General features: G+C 43.3%; 1 protein-coding gene across 2 annotated transcripts in view; it reads left to right on the top strand.

Annotated features, from left to right (window-relative positions):
• The first annotated feature begins 3,254 nt into the window (after window positions 1–3,254).
• Window positions 3,255–27,362, top strand: part of SMAD1 (SMAD family member 1) — a 37,099-nt gene continuing 12,991 nt past the window's right edge. Inside the window, exons 1-2 of one of the 2 annotated variants that reach the window (XM_081875378.1) lie at window positions 3,255–3,579; window positions 19,406–19,988. In XM_081875378.1, coding sequence (XP_081731504.1) covers window positions 19,589–19,988 — 400 coding nt within the window. In that variant the 5' untranslated portion in view covers window positions 3,255–3,579; window positions 19,406–19,588. The remainder of the gene's footprint in view (window positions 3,580–19,405; window positions 19,989–27,362) is intronic. The other variant, XM_081875379.1, reaches the window with a different exon arrangement.

Below are 27,362 nucleotides of genomic sequence, written 5' to 3'. Positions count from 1 at the left end.
CAGGATTTACCAAAGAACATTTGCTTAGGTTCTCTGTCATTTTACATGAGATGTCATATTTAACCAATCCTATAAGGCCGAGCTGCCAATTTTATTTTACTCAGAAGTGGCTATGCCTTTTACTGCTAGAAAGCAGGTAGGTTTCAGCAGCTAAAGCTCATTTGGCAAGAATTCAGATGTGTTTGTTATATCAGTTTATTTTCTAAATTTTCATGAGCCCAGCAGAATCTGCAGCATCTCACTAGCAAGATACATTCCCTTGGGGAAGGGCTGGAGCTCAGTGGTAGAACATCTGCCTTGAATGCATAAAAGTTCCATGTTCAATCCTCCTTGTCTCCAGGTAGGTCTGACTGTATCAAATAGCTTCCTTCTCCTACTAGGAGCACATGGACCAATCACATCCATGCTCCTTAATCTACTCTCCTTGCTGGTCTCTTGAGTGCTAGATTTTATGAGTTCAACCACTCATGGATGCCTAATACTGGCAAGTACTATCACCAGCTATCTTATCTTTTCTTTCAAAGTGCTATCTGCCTTTCTGCATCTGTTAAAAGAGGCAAGGGCCTTTACCAGGGAGGTGAAATCCTTGCATACCACATATAACAAACGTCTCCATCTGGAACCCTAGACCCAAGCACACTTACCTAGATATATTTCCCACTGTGTTCAATGGAGAATGGGGACTGTTGGGACCAGTGGCGTAGCATGGCAGGGCTGGGAGGATCATTGCTCTGGGCACATTTTTTTGAGGACGCAACCAGGCGCCCCACTACATTTCCCATATCGCAGCAGCAGCGGCTCCTTCTCTTTAGGGCCGCTGCTGGGCCAGCCCAGAGGGAGAGGGAGGACTCAGCCACCAGCCAGCAACAGCTTGACCCCTGGGTCAAGTCTGACAAGGGGACAGAAGCATCAGAGAGGCGGAGGCAGCGTCCCCTCCCACACTATTGGGGACACAACTCCCCTGGTTGGGAAAATGGCATGGCAGTTCTAATCTGTATCAGAGAATAGGTGTTATTATCAGATAATAGGTGTTATAATAGGTGTGCACATATGTGACAGCACATTTAATGTACAGTGGTACCTTGGGTTACAGACGCTTCAGGTTAGACCCCGCTAACCCAGAAATAGTACCTCGGATTAAGAACTTTGCTTCAGGATGAGAATAGAAATCGTGCTCCGGTGGCGCAGCAGCAGCGGGAGGCCCCATTGGCTAAAGTGGTGCCTCAGGTTAAGAACAGTTTCAGGTTAAGAACAGACCTCCAGAACGAATTATCTGAGGTACCACTGTACTTTGGCCCTCATACAAATTTCAGCCTAGTTTAGGACCTGTTTTTAATATCAGGACTTACTGTGTCTACTCAGATGTTAAGTCCTACTGAACTCAGTGAGGCGTTCACCCAGGTAAGTGGAATTAGGACTGCAGCTTTAGCCCTGGAACATAGGGGTGTCTTTGAGCATGTGCACAGTGCCTTTCCTTCATGACTATATGATTTCAAGCAATCCCCAAACCCCATATCACTAAAGGAAAACGTTTTCAGATCAAAATGTGTTAGGTCCAGGAAGGCTAGATTCAAAAGCTTCCTTCACGGGTCCACACACTGAAAAAGGCAATGAGGTGGATAATAAAGTCTTTGGTACTCTTTTATTCAGTGGCCCACTTAATGTATGCCCCTTCTTCTTTGTCCCTTCCAGCCTTTGCATATCAGAAGCACATCTTGAATCCACATGTTTTGGGCTATTTCTAACCTCGAGGCTTTCTTTAGGGATGTGCATGGTTTTGTTTCTATCATCATCTTCGACTCTCCTTGACTTAATTTTTTTTCTTAGTAGGGGTTGTTGAATGGCATGTTTGGAAGTGGTAGTAGATAGCATGCTATGCAATTTCAACTTCTTCCTTGGCCAATTAAGCTCTCTGAGTGCCTCAGTATAACTTGGCCTCATTGCTGTGACAATAATAAGTGAGAAGACTTTCAAAGCAGTTTTCAACCCTAGCTATAGCACAAACGAATCTCTCGCTGGAACAAATTTGTAAAAACCTATCTGAGAGTTATCTAGTAAGCTGAGCTTTTTCAGCGCCCAAATTCCAAGTAATTCCAACTCATAACTTGACTCATTCTTGGTGGGGGTACCCTGGCATATAGATCTTGAAGAAAAATGGCTAGCTTGTTTGGATAGTACAGTGGTACCTCGGGTTACATATGGTTCAGGTTACATACGCTTCAGGTTACATACTCCGCTAACCCAGAAATAGTGCTTCAGGTTAAGAACTTTGCTTCAGGATGAGAACAGAAATTGGGCTCCAGCGGCGCAGTAGCAGCAGGAGGCCCCATTAGCTAAAGTGGTGCTTCAGGTTAAGAACAGTTTCAGGTTAAGTACGGACCTCCAGAACGAATTAAGTACTTAACCCAAGGTACCACTGTATTGTGTTCTCACTTAAAAGAGTAGAACATTCAATATGGTCCACTACTAAAATCAGACTTAGGGGAGTGGAGGTTTTCAGGTTGGTGTGAAGAGAAGTGTACACATTTGGGAAGCTGCCCAGCCATGTGTACACTGGTTGTTGTATGTGTTTACATCTACACCTTGTTTTCAAGATGGCCATGTCTTGCACGCGTTCTTGGGGAACCACTAGGATTTTCAACAACTGTAACGTGTAGGGCTATACAAAATAACATGCTGTCTTGAGAATTTTCTGGAACAGAAAACATGCTAGGGCTTGAATGCCTAGTGATGGACAAAGGGATCAAAGTCCACACACAAATTGTATATGCATTTAAAGATGTATCCTTGGGGGTCTTTTCTCTCAAAATATGCTTTCATGAAGCCTCTCAAACATTTTGCAGATAACTGTGTTCAGAACCGGGGCTTCTGGGATCCACTGGCACAACAGCCGCTTGTTTCCCGAGCCTCGGGACCTGTTGCTCTCGCCTAACCCGCGCGGAAGCGGCAGGGAGCTGGAAGCGACAACATGAAAGCCTTGCCCTGCTCGGCTCGCCACCCTCCGCCGATGGTCGCTGACGGAGCTCCAACCCCGCCGCAGGCCGCCCGTCCCAGCCGCGGCCGAGAATCCTCCTTGGGGGAGGAGAAGGAGAGAAAGGGGGAAGGAGCGAGGGGGGTGGGCAGAAAAAAAGACAAGAGGAAAGACGCGAGAGAGGCTTGCTTTCTGCAGCCAAGCCAGCGGTGCCTTCCTCGTCGGAGCGGGGGCGGGCATTTGGAGAGGATCCCTAACTTGGCCTAGAGAGAGCGCGCGCGCGCGCACGCGCGCGTGTGTGTGTGTGTGTGTGTGTGTGTGTGTGTGTATATATGTATGTTGCATATTGGCAGCGGGGTAAGTGGAGGCTGGGTGGCTCCGACTCTCTGACGCCAGTGAGACCAGATCAATCCAGGCGCAGCAGCAGAGCGAGCGCACGGCTGCTCGGCGGCGGCGACGCTGGAAGCAGGAGCGGCAAAGGAGGAGAGAAGCGGGGGGGGGGGCGGCCAAGGCAAAAAACCCCCAAAGCAGAGCGGGACTTCGCTCATCGGCCCAGCGGCGGCGCCGGCGCCGTTTGCACGCTCTTTTCCTCGCCCCACCGAGAGCCGGTAAGAAAAACTCCCTCGCCCTCTCTCCCTTCTTCCTGCCCGGAGTCCTGCCTGCATCCAGCAACTCCCCTCCACCCCGAGCGGCGGCCTCCTCCTCCTCCTGCTGGTTTGGGGATCTTTCTGGTTCTCAAAGGACAACGGAGCGTCCCTGCCTCCCTCGGCTGCTTCGCCTTCTCCTTCCTCGCCGCTCTCCTCCTCTGTGCAGCCGAAAGGGCGGCGGGGAGGCGAGAGGGAAGGACTGGAGGCGCGCGCGTCTGGCTGCCTGGGAGGGGAATGGAAAGGGAGAGAGAGAGGCTTCGTTCCCATCATGATGGCGGCTGTAGTTAGCCGTGGGGCCGACGGGGGCCGAAGCCGCGGTGGGGTCCGCCCCCCTCTTCAAACTTCGTTGTCTTAAAAAGTGCCCCGTCGGGCCAAGCTCCCTCCCTTCCCGCTCATCCCGATCTTCCCTTGTTTCCCGAGAGTCTGCGTGGCTCTGGGGGCGCGAAGGAGACACGCCAGGAGCGGCTCCCGCTTCCCGTCCGTCCCGAGCCAGGGAGGGAGAAGAAATGCAGCAGAAGACAAGAGCCCTTGTTCCCCGGCTGCGCGGAGATTTCCCCCGGCGTCCGGGCCCCTTTTGTGCTCGGAGCCAAGTCGGGGGAAACTTGCCCCGGCTTCTTCGCCTGCGCGCCTGAGACGCGACTTCTCTCCCGGGCGGCAGGATGAGGCCGGAGTTGTGCGGTTCAGGGAAACCAACACAATAGATTTACTCTTCTCTCTGTGGCTTTCTAATGCTTCCCTCCCCCCCCCCCCCGTGTGAGGGTGATGTTACTGAGCCATCTTTCTCAGACTTCATAAGACGCATCTGTGCCCTAGAGCTTCCCCTTCTGAAATGTTATTTTTCCAGCCTCTATCGAACCGGGGTGGCAGGGATGGCTCGGTGAAATCTGGGGGTGACTTCCTCCCCCGCCCCCAGCCCGAAAATAGTTGGCTCATTATATTCTAGCAACCTTTCAGGGAATTGGTGGGAAGAGAAGTTATGCCAAAACCGGGGGCAGCAATTTCTGGCCCTTTGTTAATAGTTGATGAAGCTGTGTGTGGGCTGGCTTAGCAGTTCTTCATATACGGTATGAATATGAATGGCTGCTTTAATTTGAGGAGTGGCTTCATGCTTCAGGAAACAACTGATCTTCACTGTAGCGCATGTATACACATAATGTGTGAGTTACTCTGTGGAGACCAAAATTAATACACTTTCCCCCCCTGTATATATTCCAGTACCAACCACTTATGACTAAAAGGCTCCTAAGCAGTGCTTAGGAAAAGTGTTTACTGGTGAAAATTCATGTCCCCAAATGGGTCCCAGGGTGTCTTCACAGGTCTAGGATGGACAAGATACATTCTTAATTAAGTTGACTGTACTGTATAACTATAGTTTGCACTTGAATTATAGCAAAAACACTTGCAAAAGTTGTGTCTCACTTAATGGACTTGCTTTGCAGTTTGTGCATGTGACTTCTTGTTTGTATAACTATTTTGAAACTGGAACTTTACTACAACTACAAAGATTCTCTTTCCAAAACATTTGCTGTTTGGCTGCTGGGGAGTAACAAACAGATTATATTCTTCCAGACTGTTGCTACATTATACTTATTAGGTGCTTATTTTTCATTGAAAAAAAATTCTGGAATGGTAGTAGTGTTTGTCTCTTGCAGCAGAAATGATCAGTCTTGTGACACCTTGGAGGCAAACAAATTTATTAAGCTTCTGTGGACTCATAAGCTTTTGTGAACTCAGGCCCACTTTGTCAGGTGGGCTTTGAGTCCATAAAAACATAGGCCATAATAAATTGGTTTGCCACAAGACAAGATTAACTCTCATTACACCCAGAAACAGATTGGAGATCACTGCTGAGGACTGAGAGCCAACTCCGTTCTGCTGTCTGTTTAAAAAAGGCTTCTGGAAATGCTTATCCTACTTGCTAACTGTAATACTTGGACCTTCTGTTTTCAAGGCACAAACAGGGTCTCCAAAAGCTCAGAGCCTTGCAGTGCTTCCTAGTCACCTCCCCAGATAAGATCACTTCAGTTCAAGGCCAGATCAGGTTACAAGGATAGTGATTTGTCCTTGCTTTAATTATGACCCCTTCGCTCCCCAAAATGTAATCAAATACGGTTCTGTTCTGCATTGTCCCTCTCTCTAGTTGTGGTTTTTAGTGTATATCCTTGACGATCTGATGACTCAAAAACACTTCTGAGCAGTGTTGAGAGAGGTGAAGGCAATATAGATTCTAGATAATAGCGCTGATGGCAAAAAACTCTTACGGCTGCAATCGCACGTTTTAAAGTTCCGCAGGAGAAAGATAGGGAAAATATTAAGACACCTTTGTTTATCGTTCGGCCTTTCCCCATCCCTTCAGTTAATGCACATCTGCCACTATTCACAAATTATGGCTTTCCTGTTTCAAATGTCACTGCAGCCCTTGGCGCTGGAGTGGGAGAAAACATATCCCCACCTGCTTATGCCAGATGCTATCCTATACTGCCCTGTGAATAGACGGATGCAATCCCACAAGCATCATTTGTCCCATATCACTGCACCATCATTTCCTCCCTCTGTATTCTTGTAAAACTGACAGGGACAGGAGGAAAGCCGTGTCTTTTCACCACCCTCTTATGCTTATACATACCCCTCCTGAAGATAAACACATACACAAACCCATTCTCCCTCCCTTGTTTTAGGACATTAGTAGCAAGGATAGCAGAGAAAGAGGGTGGCTGTTAATTCTCTCCCCCCCCCCAGTGTTGTGGAACTGACAATGTGGCTTCCCCCTTGTTTCTGTATGGGAAGGAGAGATTAAACATGGGAAAAGCTATTCCCTAAAATGTATTCGACTTTAAAAGATAGTGGTAGGTGGAGGAAGAACGTATATTTTCACAGGTGACAACAAATTGAAATTGTGATTGTAAATCTATGTTGCTGCAAAAATTAATAGATTTTAAATAGATTTTTAATTAATAGATTTTAAATTTAGATTTTAAATTTTTTAAAACACATTTCTTCCTTTCACACTTGCATGCTGCTGCATAGCAGACAGAGAGAAGCTCAAAAGAGCTTTTATGTGTAAAGTCTGGTTTGTTCTGAGAATGAAAGCATGAACCTAAAGTGGCAGTGATTATTTCCAAACAAATTTCTCACAGCAATCCACCTTAATGTATGTAAACAGAAGGAAAGATCAGCTTAGGGAGTAGGTAAACTTGAATTAAGCTGTGCTGGCAATGCAGCAGTCAGTACTGTCAAGTGTAAGTGGTATCTCTTGGTGTGTAATCCTGCAAGGCTAATGGACGCATCATCTAGGCTTTATAAATAATGTAAGCTGTGTATAATGTGGACTCCCTAGAGACTGCAGAGAGCATCATTACTAGCCTTTCCAACCTGCTGTAGATCTCAAATTGACTTACAGCAGTGAAATGCAAAATGATACATCAGGGTGAAATGAGGGGGGGCAGCCTGTGAGCTTGTTAGTTCAGTCATCATAATTAAATATATTATGAAAGCAAGTGTTGGAACTCCAACACCCATATTCTTCTTCTGTGAGTAATACAGGGGTGAATATTTAGAAGTAAATAATTGAGAGCCCTGTTTGTCTTTGCAAGTCTGTTCTCATAAAACTTAAATTGGTAAGGGAGCTTATTGAAGAACAGACTACGACCTGGGAACCCCGCCCCCACATGCTAACTAAACAATGTAAAGTAAAAATTAAACTACAAATATTCTAAATTAAATTAATTTAAATTGAAAGCTGGCTTATCCTGATACACCGCTTTGCAGCAGGCCACCAAATTATCATTGCCATTTGGCATTATGTCTTTGTACTGAGAGTCTAGCTAAAAATCGCCATTCACCCCAGTTTAACTCTCAAGAGTTGTATAGCAGAAATTCTGCTTGGGGGCATGGGTGGGATACAGATGTGAGGAGGCTAATGAAAGCTGCTTTGTCTGCAAGCAAACACTTTGCAGTTAATCCAGATTGTGAATGCAGCAAGCTCCCTGGCAGCCATGGTGCTGCAGAAGCTACAGATCCTGCTTTTGAGTATCAAATAACAATAAGAAAAAAGTAAATTGCATGTGCTGTACTTTTGTATGCAAGCTGCAGTCCTTGGCACTGTTAGGATCTTGGATCCAACAGACCAACTGGGCTTGCTTTTGTGTTGAACAAACAAGACTTGGGTCACTACAACAGTGTTGGCCACTACAAATCCACTTATTATTGGAGCTGGAAAATAGAAGGTTTGATTGGTAGAAAGTTTTTGGAATGTTCAGGGCCCATAAATACACTTGAATTGGGGCGAGGGACAATGTGCCTTTCAGCTTGGACTGATGCAGGAAATGATTTTGCTGAATAGTGTGTGAAAATACCTTCTTCCAGTAGCCCTATTTCTGGTAGGTACATGCCCAATCATGCTTCCAGATCAAACAGTTATGAGATTGGAAGGAATGAAAATGCTCTTGGAACAACAGTCTTTCCAAAATACACTACCATCCATCTAGCTATGGTATCCAAGCGATACTGTGCAACAAAACAATGACGGTTTTTCAGAGCAAAATGTCTTGGGGTTGTAGGGGTGAAGATGAAGATTTGGATAAATCTCAGCATATGGAATTTTGGCAAATAAAGGAATAATAGTACCTCCAAATTTCCATGAAAAAAAATTCAGCTGAAAAATAGAAGACAGCATTTTAGTATTGTTTGTCTAAAAGTAAGCATTCAATGTGTTTAGGAAAGAAGTGAGATACAAATCTTAATGCAGCTTTCTGCAAATCCTGGTTATATTCCTGTATACGGATAATGTTTATGGAGATGGGTAACAAATCATGTAAGAGACCATTGAATCTCAAAACTACTAATTGCACCATGGCTGCACAGTAACTTTGTGACTTGAACATGGTGTAAACCTGTTCAATTCAAGCTTCCTAACATCTCCTTGGTGACTTGCTCAAGGCTTGGGCACTTAACAGCTTTGATTTTCATGTATGAAAGTGGCAAATTGGGTTCCATACAGACATATCTCAAGTCAGACACTGTGGTGTGAGCCTGGCTTTCAACTGAAAAGAACAGATTTTGTTCTAGTCCCAATCCTGACCTGGTCCTTGTTTCCCTGTTCTTCCCATCCACATTCCCAGTTCACATGTTTTATCTGGCTTTCAGGGGTGGGGGAAAATAGAATTCTTAATACATAAATACAGTTGGCACCTTTATATTTAAGGAGAAAGTTAAAATTGGTTGAAAATCTAATCCAGGGGGAGGCTTCTTGGTCTCATCACCAGCCTCAGCCAATTGGTGCTGCTGAATTCTGCTACAAACTGGAAAATGTTATTTCCTCAAGAGTTGCATTCTGCTGAACAAAAAGACTACAGATGACATTCTTATGCATTCAGAAAATAGCCAGGGTAGTTTTACTTGGGGATACAGTGTGTTAGTGCTTCAAATAAGTTATTGGTTGTGGGGGGGTTTTGTACCACCTGGTACAGTATGAGTTAGATGCAACTTCATCCAAAACCAGGGATATAAAATGAAATCCAGTTAAGAAGGGAGGAAGTGATAGTTGGCAAGTCCTGTGAACTGAGTAGCGGGAGAGAGGGGAAGTGTTGTGGGTTTTCTGGGAAATCTTGAATTTGGAAACTTCATGGAAAATTTCCGGCTGCCCTAAATCAATTAAAATTTTGTTTTAACATACCGGTACTTGTTTTGTTTTAGGTCTGTTTACTAAATATGTACCATGTTAAATTTCACATGTTGTATAAATTATCTCATTCCCTCCCCGTCCAAAAAAGCAGCTGAACAAAAACATTTGATATGGGTGTGTGGGGGATCAATAAGCAAAACTGTCCTAAGCTCCTGATATTTGCCTCCTGGTGTAGGTGCAAGAAGTGCAGGCTTTTTAATATATATATTATTAAGGTGATTTCATTTAAAAGAAATAAAGTGATACAGAAAAAAAGAAGGAAAAGTGAGAGGGAGAAAAACAAAGAAGACAAAAGCAAAAATATGCAAAAAAAGAGAGAGCAATATGTGATATTCCCATACATTCTTGTATAAATTGGTATAGTGTTATTGTCCTAGTGCTTATGCAAATTTTAATAGCCTACTACATTTTGTATAAACTCATTCCAAATGTTATTCTATTCATCCATACAGAGTCTGTGCCTGTAAGCAGTAAGAAGTGTAGGCAGTTGAGTATCTATCACTGGCAGTCTTTCAGCTGCCAGTAACAAACGTAGTCCCCACCCCAAAAGGGGTATTATGAGGGCAGGGTGGGGATAGAGCAGAGGCAGCCATTGATTTGCTGGATCCAAAGCTGTTTCATCTGTTTGAGTCGGGCCCAATCTGTTCAGTTGAGTCGGGCCCAATCTGTTCAGTTTCAGTTCTACAAGCCTGGAACTGGTTCAGCAAAAACATTTCTCCCCCACTACCTTTTTTCCTGGCCATTATGATTCACCTGTGTTAGGATTGCTCTGTCTGCCTGGCTTAAACATTTAAATTGGGATATTTGAATATTAGTTTTATTGGAATATTAAGATATGACTACTCAATTGCATACAGTTCTTTACATTATTTACATTTTAAGGTAAGGACAATGGTTGACATACTGATTTTGTTAGTAACCTGTGTCCCTGGTTATAGTCACCTCAAAAGTGATATTACAACTCTGATTTTAGTCTTGACTGGTATTGTTTCCATTCCAGCTGCCCTGTTGTGTTCATTCATTGTGTTACCAATTTTATGAAATAAAAAAAGACTTTGTAGAAAATTTAATGCCATACATCACTGGTAATGGTGGTATAATATAATATAATGGTGGTAATGGTGGTTCATTTTCCTTGAACACTGTAAAATTTTGGAGTGGTCTTAGATCCATTGAGGCTTCTGTTTTGAAAGCCCAGGGAGGAGTCCTTTTCAGTAAAGACGTTGCGAAGGCTGCAGCCATTTTGTTCCCCCAAACTCTGTCCCAGTAACTGGCACAAACTGAGACTAGACTAGAAATGTGTCTTCTTCCTAGAATGCCTGTTAAAGACTCAGCGTCTTGAATTGGTACCAAGCAGATACCACCAGCTTCTGTTTGTGGTTTGCAGATACCACCAGTGTCTGCAGTGGTTTCAAAGCCTGCACCTTTCATTTTGTTTGAATATTTATAAACCAGGGCTGTCACCCAGACAAAGAAGTATTTGTTGGGTGGTTGAGCTTTAAACACGAATATGAATGAGAACAATAGTTCTGGATCCTATTCTGTTGTTTTTAGATGCAGTGTGTACGAAATGATGGAACTCTTCAGATGGCAGTTGTTGTTGTATTGTAAAAATGTGCCTGAGTAATCTGACACACCTCCTTAGTAGATTTGAGTGATTGGTGTGGTGATCAGTCTTTAATCAAATGTTGTCAATGTCGTAGAGTTGTTTAGACAAGGACGAGGAAGCCCAAGTTTGAATCCCAATTTGGCCATGACCTTGGGCCAGCCACCACCACTTGGCTGAACCTACCTTTCAGGATTCTTATGAGGATAAAATAGGGTGGGGTAGCAAAATCATTCACAACATGAAGAAAAACAAAAAATCAAACAATGCAGCCCTATTTTAAAACATTAAATTACTTGAGCACGACATATGTTATATTTCATCCTCCCCGATATTCCCTCGTGATTTCTCAGAGCAGAGGAAACTGAATCTTGCAACCATATGACAGGTTTAGACGGAAGAGTGAATAGTATGGCGGTCTTGATGGCTGTTGGACAGCTGTGAACTTTTTCTACCTGGAGATGTTTTCAAGACCTTTAAGGCAGGCCTGGCCTTGGTGCTCATTGTTACGCATTTAAGGATCTGGGCTTTATTGTATCTTGTGTAATACAACTTTAGCCCGTCCTAATCCTTCGAGATAGAAATTAAAAGCCCCTGTTTTAAAAGTTGATAATACTTCTAAGGTGGTAGACTTTGAAGATCTCATTTATAACTTATTTATAACTTTGAGCACCTTTTGTGGTTAAACCAGCTGAAAGCTTCAGGAGTACAGTATAAGCTTTCTTTGGTGTGTAAAAATTTCACAAAAGGCCAAATATTTAAAATGGCTTTCTCAGAATGTGTAACTTGAACTGTCAGCTGTCAGGACAACTTTTACGATTGAGGCATACTAGGGTAGCTTAGTAAAACTAGCGGTTGTCTTAAATGTGTAATTGGGATGAACGTTATCTGAGTTGAATTTTTTTCTATGATCAGATGTTACACAGTATTCCAGAATAAATAGATTTGTGTACAATTAGGTTACTACAATGTTAGATTTTTAAAAGAAAAATATGACTCTTCCCCTATGTTATTTCACATCTTCCCTCTGGTATTTAAACAGATTGAGTTGTGCTGCATACGTTCACATGCTTAACTTTCATCCTGTTGCAAAACTTGTATTTAATGTAGTTCCCTGGGGGGTCAGGGAGAAACTCCAGTTAGGTAGTCAATTTGCATGAACTAGTAATAAATTCAGCATAAGTGTACATGCCCAAACATAGCCTTTATAAATCAGATATACTGTAGTACACTACTTAAAGCAAAAGGCAGCTGCATGTTCATGAAAGAAAATTGGGGAAGAGGCAGTTTCTATCAAATATCTTAGACAAGTGTTTTCACTTCTGTTTATATGTTTCTCACACTAGCAGTCTATGAGGAAACTTGGTATATTCCTAGATCTGCAAGAGTTCCAAATCTAAGTTGGATGACTTGTATTGCAAATTTGATTAATGAGGAGAATCTGCAAGTTACAGCTTGTTTCATTTTCTGTGTTCAGCGAAAGAAAACTCTTAGGCTTCCAAAATGCAGCTCTATTCCTTAGTTTAAGTGAACACAGTTTAGGGTAGAGAAATCTGGGTTGTACATGCCAGTGGGCATCTCACAAACTCTGTATGGAAAGAATTCTGATCTAGAGACTCCCCAAGTCAAATAACTGCATGTTTTCCATCCCCTCTTGAAGAAACTGCAAAGTAAAATGGCATTCTGTTATGGAATTAACTATATAGAATTTCTACACATTTCTGACCAATTATACAGACATGTCCCACCTTACGAACACAACACATTCTCTGGAAATCTTTTGTTAGACGAGCATGTGCATAACGAGTCCATTATCTCCATTATTTCCTATGGAAATATTTCTAATGTGGGATTTGTCTGCTCTTTCCTCACTCTCTCCATGGTTTCTTCCTGAAATGGCTGTAGCCAAAGGAGGAAACTGATTTGTCCAGTCTCTCTCCCTCCCTCCCGCTCTCCATGGTTTTTGCCCCAAAATGTCTGCTGCCAAGGAGCAAAATCACAAAGAAACAAGGAAGCCAGGAAGTTGACTCTTCAGATAAAAGAATATGTGGGGCATATCAAGGTTTCAGCATAATTTTGTGTGTGTAGATAAGTGAATTTTCAGATAGCGAGTGATAGCGGGACTTGCGTGTATATTCAAAAGATGCAGCTTCTTCTGATATATAGGCATATGTAGTGCCTATATCGGGGCAAAATTGAGCATGGTACCTATTTGTATATTTGTGTCCTTCAGCTCTCTATATTGGACAAACAGGCCAGACCTTACGCCAAAGAATAAACGGACATAAATTGGACATCAGGAATCACAAGACAGAGAAACCAGTAGGAGAACATTTCAATCTCCCAGGACATTCTATACAAGATCTCAAAGTAGCTGTTTTACTACAAAGGAATTTCAGAAATAGACTGGAAAGAGAAACTGCTGAATTACAACTTATCACCAAACTCAAAACCATGGAAAAACCTGGTCTGAACAAAGACCTTGGATTCTTATCTCATTATACATGACAAAGCCATTTTTCACCTTTTCACCCCTTGCTTTTTCCTGTAAGACCTATTGCAGTCGTTAAGAGTCGTCAACAGGCTCATCACAGCTATCTGCCAATCACCCATTCCCACCACCCTTCTGAGTAATACCCCTCCCCACCTTCTCACTATATAGAAGGGTCTGGAAACTTCTGTTTCAGTGTATCTGAAGAAGTGTGCATGCACACGAAAGCTCATACCAAGAACTGACTTAGTTGGTCTTTAAGGTGCTTCTGGAAGGAATTTGTTTTGTTTTGACTATGGCAGACCAACACGGCTACCTATCTGTATTTGTATATTGTTTGGCTAATATGCTTTTACAGGCTTTGGAGTTCCTGCTATCAAACACAACTTCACAGTTTGTAAAAAGCTTATTTTTGGAGGTTGCCAAAGGAACATGTAATGAGAGCTGAACTTGAATATCTCCAAAACATATGTAGCTGAACAATGCATTTTGAGGGGTTCAAAACACAGCCAGTGTAGAATTAAACTTAAACCTGTCCTCCTAACCCATTAGCTGACATCACTAGTCCATGGTGAGCATGATTTGGGGAAATTTGGTCTTGGGTCAAATTGGACTCCCTAGTGGCCCACAATTGGTCTGCAGTGTGGAAGTTTCCTACCCTTGGTTTATGGCTTACAATTTTGGCTCCACCCTGTCCAGTAGATGAAACCAGGAGCCTTGGCTCAGTGTTATGTGAGAACCAGTGCTTGTGCTTTCTTTCTTGTGAAGAAATCACAAGCTGCTGGTGGTTTGTTTGAGAAAACAAACCATGAATGCAGGTTCACTTCCTGTGATGTATGAAGCAGCCCAATATACAGTATTCATCAGTATTGCCAAGACCCTATTCTGGGTTTCTAAAGGCAGCAGTTGTAGCTTCAGTTCTTGGTGCATTTAGTTGACCAAGTGTCACCTATTGTATCCAGGGTTTTTGCATCTCTCTGTATGGTTACCTTTTGGAATTTGGCTTAGCTTTACTTAAAGTAAGAAACATAACATGACAGAGGAAAGGTGGTATTTGATCAAGTCTTACTCAGAGTGCTTTCAAACTGCTAGGTTGGCAGGAGCAGGGACCGAGCAACGGGAGCTCACCCTGTCGTGGGGATTCAAACCACCGACCTTCTGATCGGCAAGTCCTAGGCTCTGTGGTTTAACCCACAGCGCCACCTGCGTCCCACCTTACTCAGAGTAGACCCACTGAAATAAATGGACCTACACCTTGTTTATTAATTTCCATGAGCCTATGACTAAAACTTAATTGAATACCACTCTTTCCTTTTTTTGGTACTGAGTAGATATTGGAGTATTTTCACGTGTCAAGACAACAGACACCAGCTGAACACATTGTTTTGATTTAAAAGTGGATTCTGTGCCTTCATTTTAAGTACAATGCAGAGCTTTTAAAAGGCAAGTAGATTTCTAATTTGGAACAGTGAACTCTTAATTGCTTAAGGGATTCAGGTATTAATAAATCTGCAGCAGATCTAGGCTCTTCAGTCCATTCAACTATGAAATCCTCTGTAAGTGACTATTTCCTAAGGTAGTGAGATCTCTCCTGTCAGACTGGTCACGTACTCCTTGAGGAGGAAAAAATCCGTAGTGCATAGCTGCTGTGGGAGGGGAAAGGAATGAAGGACACCCCTTTTGAGAGACACTGCTTGGGCAGGAATGCTCAGGTAAATTTCCCCCCTGTTTTTGCCAGCAGATTTGTGCTGTAAGGAAAGACAAACACCTTGACAGATATGCTTCTGCCAGGAATGGCTGACTAACTCCAGCTGGCCTCCTCATGGGGCATGCCTGAGCCACACCAAAGCGGCAGCTGTGTGCCATATAAGGAGCCTCCATGCGGTGCATACCAAAGAGATCTTGCCTTTCCGTGAGGAAAGTCGATGACTTTTGACCACATGTAGGAACGAAGCAAAACCTTTACTGTACCTGCTTCTATAATATAAATGCAAAACATCCCCAAATGCATTTGAGTTCCCAAAGCGCTTTCTACCACATTTGTGAAGTTGATCCCAAAGAGCTCTCTTTCTTGTCAGAACTTCATTAGTGGCAAAGCAGTTCCCCCTTCCCTCGGTTGTCTCCACTCCCCCCTCACCCCACCCCCGCTTCGTTCACCTGTGAGAAAAGCCCCACCTTTTTTGTCCTTCTAACCATAAGGGGAAATGAGTTTGCTATTGATAAAGGAATAAAATCCCCTGCCCTTCCTAAAGGAGGAATTCAACAATTGGGGAGAGTGGCATGAGACCATGTGTTGGTTTGTAAAAGGATATGGCTTGTAAAGATGTTTCCTTTGATGCCTGTGTGATGAATATGGATGTATTTCCGTTGCAGAAGGTCCTGATGAAATTATGCAATTACAGCTGACCAGGCAGATCTAAATATAGGCAGAAACATCTGGTATCCTGCTTTTGTGTATCTTAACACACCCACGCAGTGTGTGTAAAACTGCCGTTAAAAAAACAGGTGTTTGTAACAGTCGCAGTTGGGAGTGGTGATGGATCTTTGTGGAAAGGCAAAGCTTACAGCACTCTGTTCTTGAAAAAGTAATTGTTTGTGCTGCCTTTCCACCAGTGTGCTGAAATTCATAGATATTTCTCACGGATGCAAGGTGTGCATGTACCCGTGGCTCTTTGTGCAACCCTCTGCAGGTGTTTGGGTGAGAGAATGTAGTCTTCATGCCACAGCTGGCAAAACTATTAAAGATCAGTTTCCCCTATTCTTCATCTGGCATAGAAATGCTGGCTAGGTAAAGGTAAACGGACCCCTGACCGTTAGGTCCAGTCGCGGATGACTCTGGGGTTGCGGCGCTCATCTCGCTTTACTGGCCGAGGGAGCCGGCGTACAGCTTCCAGATCATGTGGCCAACATGACTAAGCCGCTTCTGGCGAACCAGAGCTGCGCACAGAAATGCCGTTTACCTTCCCGCCGGACTAGTACCTATTTATCTACTGGCACTTTGACATGCTTTCGAACTGCTAGGTTGGCAGGAGCAGGGACCAAGCAATGGGAGCTCACCCCATTGCGGGGATTCGAACCGCCGACCTTCTGATCGACAAGCCCAAGAGGCTCTGTGGTTTAGACCACAGCGCCACCCACATGCTGGCTACTAGCCTCTTTATAGGCTGGTAGAAAAGAAGTCAGCAGGCTGATCTGAGACTTGTCCCTGTTTTATTCTGGATTGTTTTATTCGATTTTTTAAAAAATGTTGTAAACTGCTTTGAGATTTCCCCCCCTTTAAACTACAAAACTGTAGACAAATGAATTTATTTATTTATTTCTAATTTATTATTATTATTTCCACGAGGCGGAGGAATAGCGACCAGACAGTCTGTACTGGTGACTGCAACCCGGGTTTAAGGCACCATTTGGCGATTAGCTTGTATATCTGAGTTTCTAACATGGGATTGTGGGGGGGATGATAGCCAGTTGTGTGGGTGCATGAGTTGAACTGACTTTCCCTTGCAATACCTCAGGGGTCAGCAACCTTTTTCAGCCGTGGGCTGGTCCCTCAGACCATGTGGTGGGTCGGACTATATTTTGAAAAAAAAAAATAAATGAACAAATTCCTATGCCCCACAAATAACCCAGAGATGCATTTTAAATAAAAGCACACATTCTACTCATGTAAAAACACGCTGTTTCCTGGACCATCCGTGGGCTGGATTGAGAAGACAATTGGGCCACATCCAGCCCATGAGCCTTAAGTTGCCTACCCCTTCAATACCTCATGCTCCCCTCCCTTCATCTTCTCTAGAGGGTCCCTACAGATTTTGAGGAGGATCAGAAGGGGAAGGTCTGTTTGTCCAACACAGGATTTTACCCAGGGTCTGAGCGATAAATGATGATGCAGTAATCTTGGACGATTCCCATTTCTTTCTATGTTGGTAGGTGGCTGATGATTCTGTCTGGAGGGAGAGTTCTGTTAGCAGGGTGCCACAACCAAACAGGTCTTCCCCAGCCAGTCCCACACACCACCACCTCACCTCAGAACATTTGGGGGGGGGGGGCTTGGAGAAGGGCTTCCAAATATTATCTTGGTGCTTGATGTGGGCGTAGGCTTGAGTTTTAAGCATCTGGTGTCCAGACAGAAGTAGAGAAATTGGTCATTATAACTTATGTGCTAAGACTGCTTACACTGAGTTACTTGGTTGTTGTTGCATGATAACCAAAGGATTGAAATTCAAAATCCAAGGAGGAATGGAACACTCTTTACTTCCCTAATATTCAAAGTAGCTGCTTTATCACACTAGGTATAAAACAGTGAATGCTAATTGGGATCAAAACCAGGTGATGACAAAAATTGGGTCAAGGTATTTTTGGGGTGAAGGAACTCTAATGGTTTATGTTGAGTGCCCTGCCTTTTGCACAGACACTTATATTCATGGGCTGTAAAGTTTCTGGGTTGCTGGAAGCACAAAAGCCTATTTCTCAGAAGGGTACATTTATTTGGGAAAGTACAGAGTAGGTGTCATATGCAAACTCATGTTAACTGTTGTTTGTACTTCTGGCTGATAAGGCCACTTTGTGCTCAGAGTAATACAGGAAATGATGCACTGCAGAAACTAAAAGTGGCAGAAAGGAAAATGGAATGTATTGGCAAAATCTCAGAAGCAAGGAGGCTCTTTGTGATTCTTGGAAACTAGAAACTTGGCAGACATGTGCTTGAGTGTTTATTTCAAAACACCTATGTAGCATCTTTTGTTTATCTTTTTTATATTTGGATCTCAAAAGTAACAGAAGCTAGAAAGCAAGTGTGTGTGTGTGTGTGTATAATGAAAGTCAACAAATAAACAAGCTATAGCGGGGGGTGGGGGGAATCACCATTTTAAAAGATGCTTTCAGCAGAGGCAGTAAAACTCAGTGAGGTTAGCCCACCTGTCTTCCGACTATTAAAGGATGCTGCAGGGACGGGTGCTTCATGTGATGTGAGCTGGGCAGAAGCATTGGATTGGCTGTGCCACCATGCTGAGCTCTGTATACCTCTCTCCACCCTGTTGGGAACCAGCTGCAACACCGTGTGTCTAGAATGCAAGTGAACAACACTGCCCTTCCTGTGCCATCCCGCTGACTGGTACACAGAGGTTCACACAGATTCCTGGTGAAAGATAGGGTAGTCCCACATACACTCAGTTCTGATATTCCCCACCCTCCATCAACACGTTCCTCCCAGCACTGTCCTCAGGGCAGCAGGCTTTATGTGATGGTGGGGCAAGGCAGGTTAAAATGCTCAAAGCTTTGAGGGTCATCGCTGAATCAAACACCCTTTCAGGTTGTTCCTCCAAGTGTGCAAACCCGTTTTGGAACGTTCTAGTCTCGCCATATTTACAAATGCCACGGCAACCATATCTGCTAAAATCCCTTTTGAGAAATAATTCTTGATTTTGTTGGAAGGTGTCTTAAGAACACAACAGTTCTGAGGCATTTGAAATGAATTTATCCTGTCTCTGCTGGTTTTGTAAGCAGGTGGTTAACTTGATCAACTTTTTATTTTAAAGTTTCCATGTAGTAAATTTTCTGGTGACTCAGAAAATGCTGACTAGTTCTTTTGGTGTTCTAACTTGAGTATAGAACACATCCAAGTACTGTATTGTTGTAGTCAGCTGACCAGCTGTGTGAAGATCTCTTAATTAATTCCAACTGCTTAATGACTTTGAAATCTGATGCGAAATGCATCCTACTCTCTCTATACTTGGCTAAATGTGCCACCTTGACTAATTGTGGTTTCGTGAAGGGGATGGCAGAAAGCAGTTTTCATCTCTCAAGAGGAATTGGTCTTCTTCATGAGTCAGCTGTAGCAGTGGCTCTTCCTGAGAACTTTCCCATAGTTTGAATTCTGCCTGGGCATAAAGTTCTGCAATAACCCAACAGTGGTCTTTTAGATTCTGGTAGAGTATCTGTTCTTCTTCAGATTGTTTGTATGAAAGAGATCTGATCTTTGCCTTTTCCGACTTTTACCCTTTTGTAGGTGCCTGACTTGCATTTGGAATCCCAAAGACTAAAGAAAGAACATCTGACAAGCTGGAATGTTAGTTTCAACTTTTCAAGATCTCTGGGTTAGGAAGATTAAAGGAATCATATAAATTCGCCCAGGACTGTTGTAGGGCAGTCCTTGAAGGATTTGCTGTTCTCAAGCGTTTGATCACTCACCATGAACGTGACGAGCTTGTTCTCCTTCACAAGCCCAGCTGTTAAAAGACTGCTAGGATGGAAGCAAGGGGACGAAGAGGAAAAATGGGCTGAGAAAGCTGTTGATGCCCTAGTAAAAAAACTGAAGAAGAAAAAAGGAGCAATGGAAGAGTTGGAGAAGGCATTGAGCTGCCCAGGTCAGCCCAGCAACTGTGTCACAATTCCCCGTTCGCTGGATGGGAGGCTCCAGGTGTCCCATCGGAAAGGCCTGCCCCATGTAATTTATTGCCGTGTGTGGCGCTGGCCTGATCTGCAGAGCCATCATGAACTTAAACCACTGGAATGCTGTGAGTTTCCCTTTGGTTCAAAGCAGAAGGAAGTTTGCATCAATCCCTATCACTATAAGCGAGTGGAAAGTCCTGGTAGGTATCTTCGTGTATACTTTGATTTTATTAGCTTACGCAATGCCTTTTCCCAACAGCTCAACTGCAGTCAGATTTAAGATTATAGTACTGCTAAACTAGAGAAATAGAATGCGCAGCTTGTTGGGAGTAGATCCTAGAATCATAAGAGTTGGAAGGGACCCTGAGCATCATCTAGTCCAGCCCCCTGCTATGCAGGATTATACAGCTGTTCCTTACAGAGATCGAACCTGCAGCCTTGCCATTATCAGCACCACACTCTATCCAATGGAGCTATCTCAGTTATCTTAGCTATACTACTGAACCATCTTAAGACAGTAGCTCACCACATCTATGCTTACTCATGTATTCAAGATAGACTCAGGTACTTGTAGGGCATAATAAACTGATATACTTCACTCTCCCTTGTACATTATAGCTGTAATCTCTGTGTTACAAATACTATGTGACTCTTAAAAAATTCAGTAGGTTAGTAATGTCTCCCTGTGGTAGAGGAAGCGAAAGTAAAACTTGCAGTGGCATATGACCTTCAGCAATGCGTTCTGCTAAGCAGTGAAATAAACGAGCTGCTTTGATGACTATGTGTCTGGGACTGTTGACTTCCTATATTAGACTTGGGTGCAGCAGTTTCTTAGGCAGAGATCTTGTTGGAAGCCAGCCTCGAGTTGTCTGTCCCACGTTGGGGAAAACTGCTCAAAAGCTCATGAGAATAGTAGATCTGTTGCCCTTGCTAGAACTGAATAAATCTTTCCCTAGTTCCACACTAGATTTTAGTACACCTGGTGTTTTTATAAGAGATTATAAACATTGAATGAGAGGGGCAAAACTGATTCCATAGTGGTGCACTGTTTTGAGGCTGTGTAGCAGATAGGTAAATGGTTACACAGTAAATCTATTTTCCATAAGCAGATTTGGAAAGCTAGTGCAATTTTTGTTCAGCAAATTACTTTGATAGACCAGAACTGGTTCTCTCTCCACTTTAAATTGGAGGAGGGGGAGAGATTGCTATGGATAAAAGTTGCAGGGAGTATCCCAATTATTCCAAGTATCCCAATTTGCATACTTGAGCTCCAGAAAACTGTACTATAGATATTTTGTGTGTGTGTATGTATGGGGGTGTGTGAACACTGTGAAAAGTGATATGCCATTTGGAAAGCTGAGACTGCTAACTGCAGCTGAAGGGCAGGAGTAACTTAAAACTGGCAATTCAAAGCTTGGAGAATCCAAGCTTTGTCAGCATGCTTCCTGGTAAGATTGCTGCATATATGTAGAGAAGGGGGGAGGAAGAAGTGATAGGGGAAGCTTGTCGTCATCTGGCAAACACTCCAGCACAATTGTCGGAAAGAAGTGCCTTGCGCAGGCATGTCTGTAACAGCTAGCTATAACGGACTATACAAAGCCATGGGCTGTGTACACAAAAGTGTTGTAGTTTAAAAGACTGTGCTAAGTCTAACTGGCTGATTTTTGGTAAATATTTAAACATGCCTCTGAATCTAATGTAATAAGGGGTCATGTTTGTCTCCTCCTGGAGCTGTAAGGATGTGAATTCTGGTCTTGGAAACTTTGTGTTTTGTGAAGTCTTTTGTTTTGTAATGCAAAGGTAGCAGTCCTTCAGTGACTACCTTTTGCCTTCAAACTAATTCGTTCCTTTTACAGATCCTAAATATTGTATGTCTCAGTACAACAAACTTCCAAGTAATTACACTTAACACAGTCTACTCCTCCCAGGCTGGGCTTCTCTTGTATCTGCATTTTCAAGTTAACAATTTAAATGACTAACGTAGGTGTGCTCTAGTCATACTTGGAAGACTCAAGTGCACTCTTTTGACCTTAGGATTAAATTGCAAAAGGAAGAAAGAACAAGCAATTTAGCTAATTTGTTAATGTGCTGAAATTCATTTTAATTAGATATAACCACAGATTAAGAGCTGTAGCTCTCTTACCTTGTTATCTGTCTTGGAAGTAGGGTTGCAAATCTTTTCCTCCCTCTCCCACTGGCAGCAGAGTTTTTTTTCAATAATTCTAACACATGGATAAATCTGTAGGTTAAGTTCTTAAACATTGAGATGTAAGCTTGGAACCCCTCTGCATGTAGTTTAGGCAGGTGGTGGAAGGCACTAAGTTTCAAGCAGAACAAAGAAAAACTGGCAATCTTCTTGGTAAATGTATCTGCCATGCTAATTCTTCCTTCCTAAATTGGAGGATGCCTTGTCACACCTGAACAAAGACTGGTTTTGCTTTTAAAAAATATTACATTTATATCCCACCTTTGCTCCCAAGAGAGTCCAATTTCCTGGGTAAATAGCTAGTAGTGACGATGCTTGTGTGTGTGTGTGTTTGAAATCCGATGTATTCTATAAACTTGGACATTTTGGAACACTTGGCTGGTATATGCTTTAAAACATTGAAGACAGAACTGGCTTCTGGTTTCCTTGTAAACTTTCCTTGTAAAGAGCCTCTGGGATGAATAATTTGTCTTGACCTCAGTTTTTGTTGTTCTTGGGACTTGGCCCACTCTATAGTAAGAGGGGAGGATATTAAGGCTCCCCTTAAGAGACACAGTCTGATTTGTAGTTTTATTATATTACTAAAACGGCCTTCCCTAAACTTTCCTCCAGTTGTTGTTGGGCTCCAACTCCCATCACTCCAGCCAACATAGCCAGTGGTCATGGATGAAGGGAGTTGCAGTTCAGTGACATCTAGAGAGCCACAAGTAGGCCAACCTTAAGTATCCGTGCTAGTATCTCCTTCATAGATAGTGAAATGAGTGGTTCGGTGTGGTTTTTTTTAAGGCACACATGCATACACATTTAATTTAAATACACACACTTGGTTAGCAGCAACAGTCTCAACGAGCCCTTCGTAAAGCTCTTAGGTGCTGGGATAACCTGTTAAAATATTTCCTGAACCATTTTCCTGTAATGTATGCAAGTTTTAGCCAGCACACAAGCAAATATAATGTGGAGTATTGACATTAAAAGTTAGGTCTTGAAGTGTACAATGTAAACCAAAAGTATATTTACATTTTGTGATGTGATGCCCTGGATGAATCCCTCTAAAATGCTTGAAATCATCTTCTGCAATAGCGATGAGCTTCGATACTGAACTTGGTGTCTTTAAGTGGATGCCAATGGAATTCATGAGTCAGCAGTGGCTCCATGGTTTCCATGACTAAGAACATACCCAGGCATTCAGTCCTCATGTGATTTATTATCATGTGGGGGCGAAAAGGAGGGACATGCTTGCTAGCCTGGCTCCCCTCTTCCCCCAGTCACATTCCCCTGATGACCAGTCCCAGCCATTTTAGTGGGATTCATTTAGGGGTGGTTTTTTGGTTTGTTTCTTTACATCAGTTGATGGAATGATACACAGTGCTAGAAACTCCTTAAACCAACGTTACAGTCGCCAAAATGGAATGTCTAGTTGCCATTTTTTGGGCAAGGTGGCTCCTATGTCTTATTTTTTTCAAATGATGGACTGACTGATTATCAGTTAAACATCTGGCTAGTTCAGATGACAGCCTTTAGCTAGATGAAGAACTATGAGAACTTAATGAAGAAAAGTCACTTTATCCAGGGACAGTCCACATATATATTGGCCTATTCCTACCTCTTTCTCTTAATGGTTACACTGACCATTCATAACGTAAGAGTATTCTTCACAGCTGTGAGCAGGGCAGCGGGGTGGGGTAAGTGAAGACAAACTACAACCATTAACTTATAACGTTGTTCACTGCTCCTGCTCAGGCTGCACAGAAAAAGCATTTTGGTTGCTGAAATTCATTCTGATGGTGCAGATAGCATCCTGAACTACAACTACTCCAAGCTATATAGTTTTGGAAGACCTAAGGTTAATACTGTATAGTGTTGTCTTGAAACTGTAACGTAGGCTGCAACAAATTTGATCTCAACTATGCAACAGGCTAGTTTCTCATTGGTAGGCTTGTCTCCTTTGCCTGTTACGTAACATGCAGACATAATAATCCATGCTTTTAGTGTAGATGTGAACAGTTATGGCCTAATGCAAGGGTCAGCAAATTTTTTCAGCAAGGGGCCGGTCCACTGTCCCTCAGATCTTGTGGGGGGCCCGACGATATTTTGAAAAAAATAAATGATGCAAGAGCTCCATGAGCTGCTTGCCTGTGTCTTGCGAGCAGCAAGGGCTGGCGGTGGCGGGGGATGATGAGTGGCGCGCGAAAGTGCTCTGGAGAGGGGCTGCTTAAAATGGCGGCCGCTCTAGCGCTACTGCTGCTGGCACCAACAAAGCCCAGCCCCCTTCCTCCTCTAGGCAGGGCAGGAAGAAGCCAGGAGGAGGGAGGGAGGAGGCGCTGCTGCCATGTGAGGGAGAGGGAAAGAACGCGTGCACGGGCGATCCACGTGGCGATTCCTGGACTGTCTGTGGGCCGGATCCAGATTCGGCCCGCGGGCCTTGGTTTGCCGACCCATGGCCTAATGTGATTGGATGCACGCTGTGGTTATCACCTGTACTATGACATTCACCTTTCAAGAAGGCCTTTCAGAAGTGCAGAAGAGGGAAAGAAGAGTAATAATAATAATTATTATTATTTATATCCCACCCTCCCCAGCTGAAGCTGGGCTCAGGGCGGCTAACAACAATAAAATAGTGCAACATTCTAGAAACATTTCATTATAAAAATTAATTAAAATCAAATCAAATTGATGGCAACCATTAAGCTAACGTTCTGTGAGTAGGGACAAGGCGGGCTACATCTATTGTGCTTGGCAATGCTGCTGTGCAGCAAAACAAACTTTTAGTTAGTAACCATCACTAGGTGAACAAAGCGGACATTATTGACAACAGAGTTGCTCTAGGGAGAGTACCAGAACACAACTGCTCTCCTTGTAAATCAGTTCCTTTTTCATTTCAAGAAAGGAAAGTGATAGCGCTCTACAGCTGTATCCTCCAGTATCTTGCAACCTCTCCAAATAACAGATCAGTGCCTCTTGGTTACTTTGCAGCAACAGGTGTGCTTGGCTCAACATAGCCAAAGTCTCAAGCTGTCTCTTCAATTATGCCTCTTCCTCTGGGCTGGCAGCTACTTCTGAGATCAGCTTCCTTTCCTGCTGTGTCGAATTTTAGCAATTTATTTTGTACAGTGGAGGTGTCCAACTTGATCAAGCTAAGCGTGCTTATCCCAATCCAACTACAGGCAGGTTTTTCATCTGACCCTCTTGGGGTTTTGCCCTCTTGCTCAAGGATGTTAATTTGGGGGACCCGAGTCACTGGGAAGCTCCTGTGCTTTTACTGATGGCACTGGTGGGAAGATTTCCTAGCGCAGAGATGGGAGAAGCCACACTCAAGTCGACCTGCTGCTTTTTTAAAGGTGTCTGAAAAGGTACAGAATCCTTCTCAGAGTCTGGGACAGGCAACTCTTCCCATCCCAATAGCTAGCATTTGTATCCAACCAGGGGGTCTCACTAACTCGCTACAAGCTGCCCTAAAAGTAATGTGCATAGGCTGAAGTATGCATGTTTGTCTTCTGTTGGAGCAGGTTCAGACTGAAGCCTCTTGCCATTTCTGGGAGCTAAATTAGTGCTTGGTCCCACATCTCTGCTTCTGAGAGCACACATCACGGTGCTTGTGTTTTGCAAACTGTGTTTTTATTAAGGGAAATCTCACGATAGGCAGCTTTCACATACTTTCGCAATGTGGGAGAGTCTTAAATTAGCGACATGGTTTCCATGAGCTGTTAAGGAAACGCCATACCAAAAGCGACACTTTCTTTTCCCCTCTGCCCTTTGTCTGTCGTTTGCATGGAAAATCCAGTGTCTCTGGAACCTTGGAGAAAATGACTAGTGTATCCACTTTTAGATTGCTAAAAGCACTTTGAAGATTCTCTTTCCAGCTATTCTCGAAATGCAAAACAAGCCCCCCCCCCCCGAAAAAAAAACTTAGTGTTTCATATGCCTTTGTTTAAATGTGTGAGAGAGGAGAGGAACGATGTGGCTTGTTCTGGTAATCAAGGCATGAGTTATTCTAGGCTCAGTCTCCTTACAGGAACCAAGGAGAAGATGCAACATTTTCAACAGATACCAGGGGAACTGTTAATGTCCTGACCTGGTGCTCATAGGCAGTAATGAGCTGAACGAAGGGAAATAACTTGAAGCAAAATTCAGAAAAGAAAGAGGTGATCCTGGTTAGAGAGATGGACTCTTGGAATAGGGATTTGGCTTGTTCTGGACAAGACTTGAAAAATCAGGTTCATCGTTTGGGGGCACTCCTACATCAGGCTCTGCATCTAAATGTCCAAATAGTGCTGTTGCTGAAGATGCAGGGAGTTCACAGGAAGCCAGGTGACAGAAGATTCAGAGAAGGCAGATTGTATGTCTAGAGATTGTGTCTCATGGGGTAGTGGACAAGGATGCCTTTGCCCAGCTTAGGTTGGTGCACTATCTGCATCTGTTCCAGAAAAGATCAGACCCAGCCACAGTAACGCATGCCTTGCTAGCATCCAGGTTGGGTTACTGTAATGTCCTCTGCATGAAATTGCCTTGAGACTTCAGAAACCTTCAGCTGGTCCGGAATCTAATTGCAAGGATGTCAATGGGTGCTCACCAAAGATACCATACCACACAGATTCTGTAATAGCTGCGTTTGTTGCAAAATTATTTCCTTCACATAATTTTAAGTGCTGGTGATGACAGTTAAAACAATAAATGGCTTTGTGCCATGATACCTGGATCTATACCTAAGATGGATTAGAGAGACCCATCTGAGTCCCATTCATAGTTGAGGAAGATATATGGAGAGCCATCTCAGTGGCTGCATCCAGATTGTGGAATACCTCGCCCAGCAAGATCTATTTTACCCCCTCTTACACATTTCATTGCTCACTTGTTAAATCTTCCCTGTTCTGGCAACTGTCTATCTAGCTGGGCAGGTGAATTTCATATGCTGAAGCCTCATCTGAGAATGTTCTGACACTCCTAGTCCGTTTCTGAGTTTTGTGCTGTTCTCTTTTATGGGAATGTGCTTTTCCTTTTTTTAATTGTTGTAAAATGCCAAGTACAAATGCATTGGAAGAGTCTGTTTAATGCAAATGCACTGGACAGACTGGGTAAAAGTTTAACAAATAAAAGAGAAAAGGCAGCTTAATGTAAATATAGTCATATGGTGGGGGCGCTGGGTGAATCCTAACTTTGTGTATATACTGAGGGCATCTGAGCTCATGGAGATTGACCAGAAAAGGGATCTTAGGGTCATGGTGGATGGCTCACTGAAAATATTGACTCAGTTTGCGGCAGATGTGACAAGGGTGAATTACCTCAGGATCATTAGGGAAAAAACAAAAAACCAATTCTTCCAATACCATTTTTAGTGTGATCATGCTTATTATACTGTGTACAGTCCATG

This window comes from Podarcis erhardii (assembly GCF_964252035.2).
Source record: "Podarcis erhardii genome assembly, chromosome: 9".
Lineage (NCBI taxonomy): Eukaryota > Metazoa > Chordata > Lepidosauria > Squamata > Lacertidae > Podarcis > Podarcis erhardii.
Note: the sequence above shows the minus strand (reverse complement) of the source record. Positions and strands in the feature narration are given on the sequence as shown.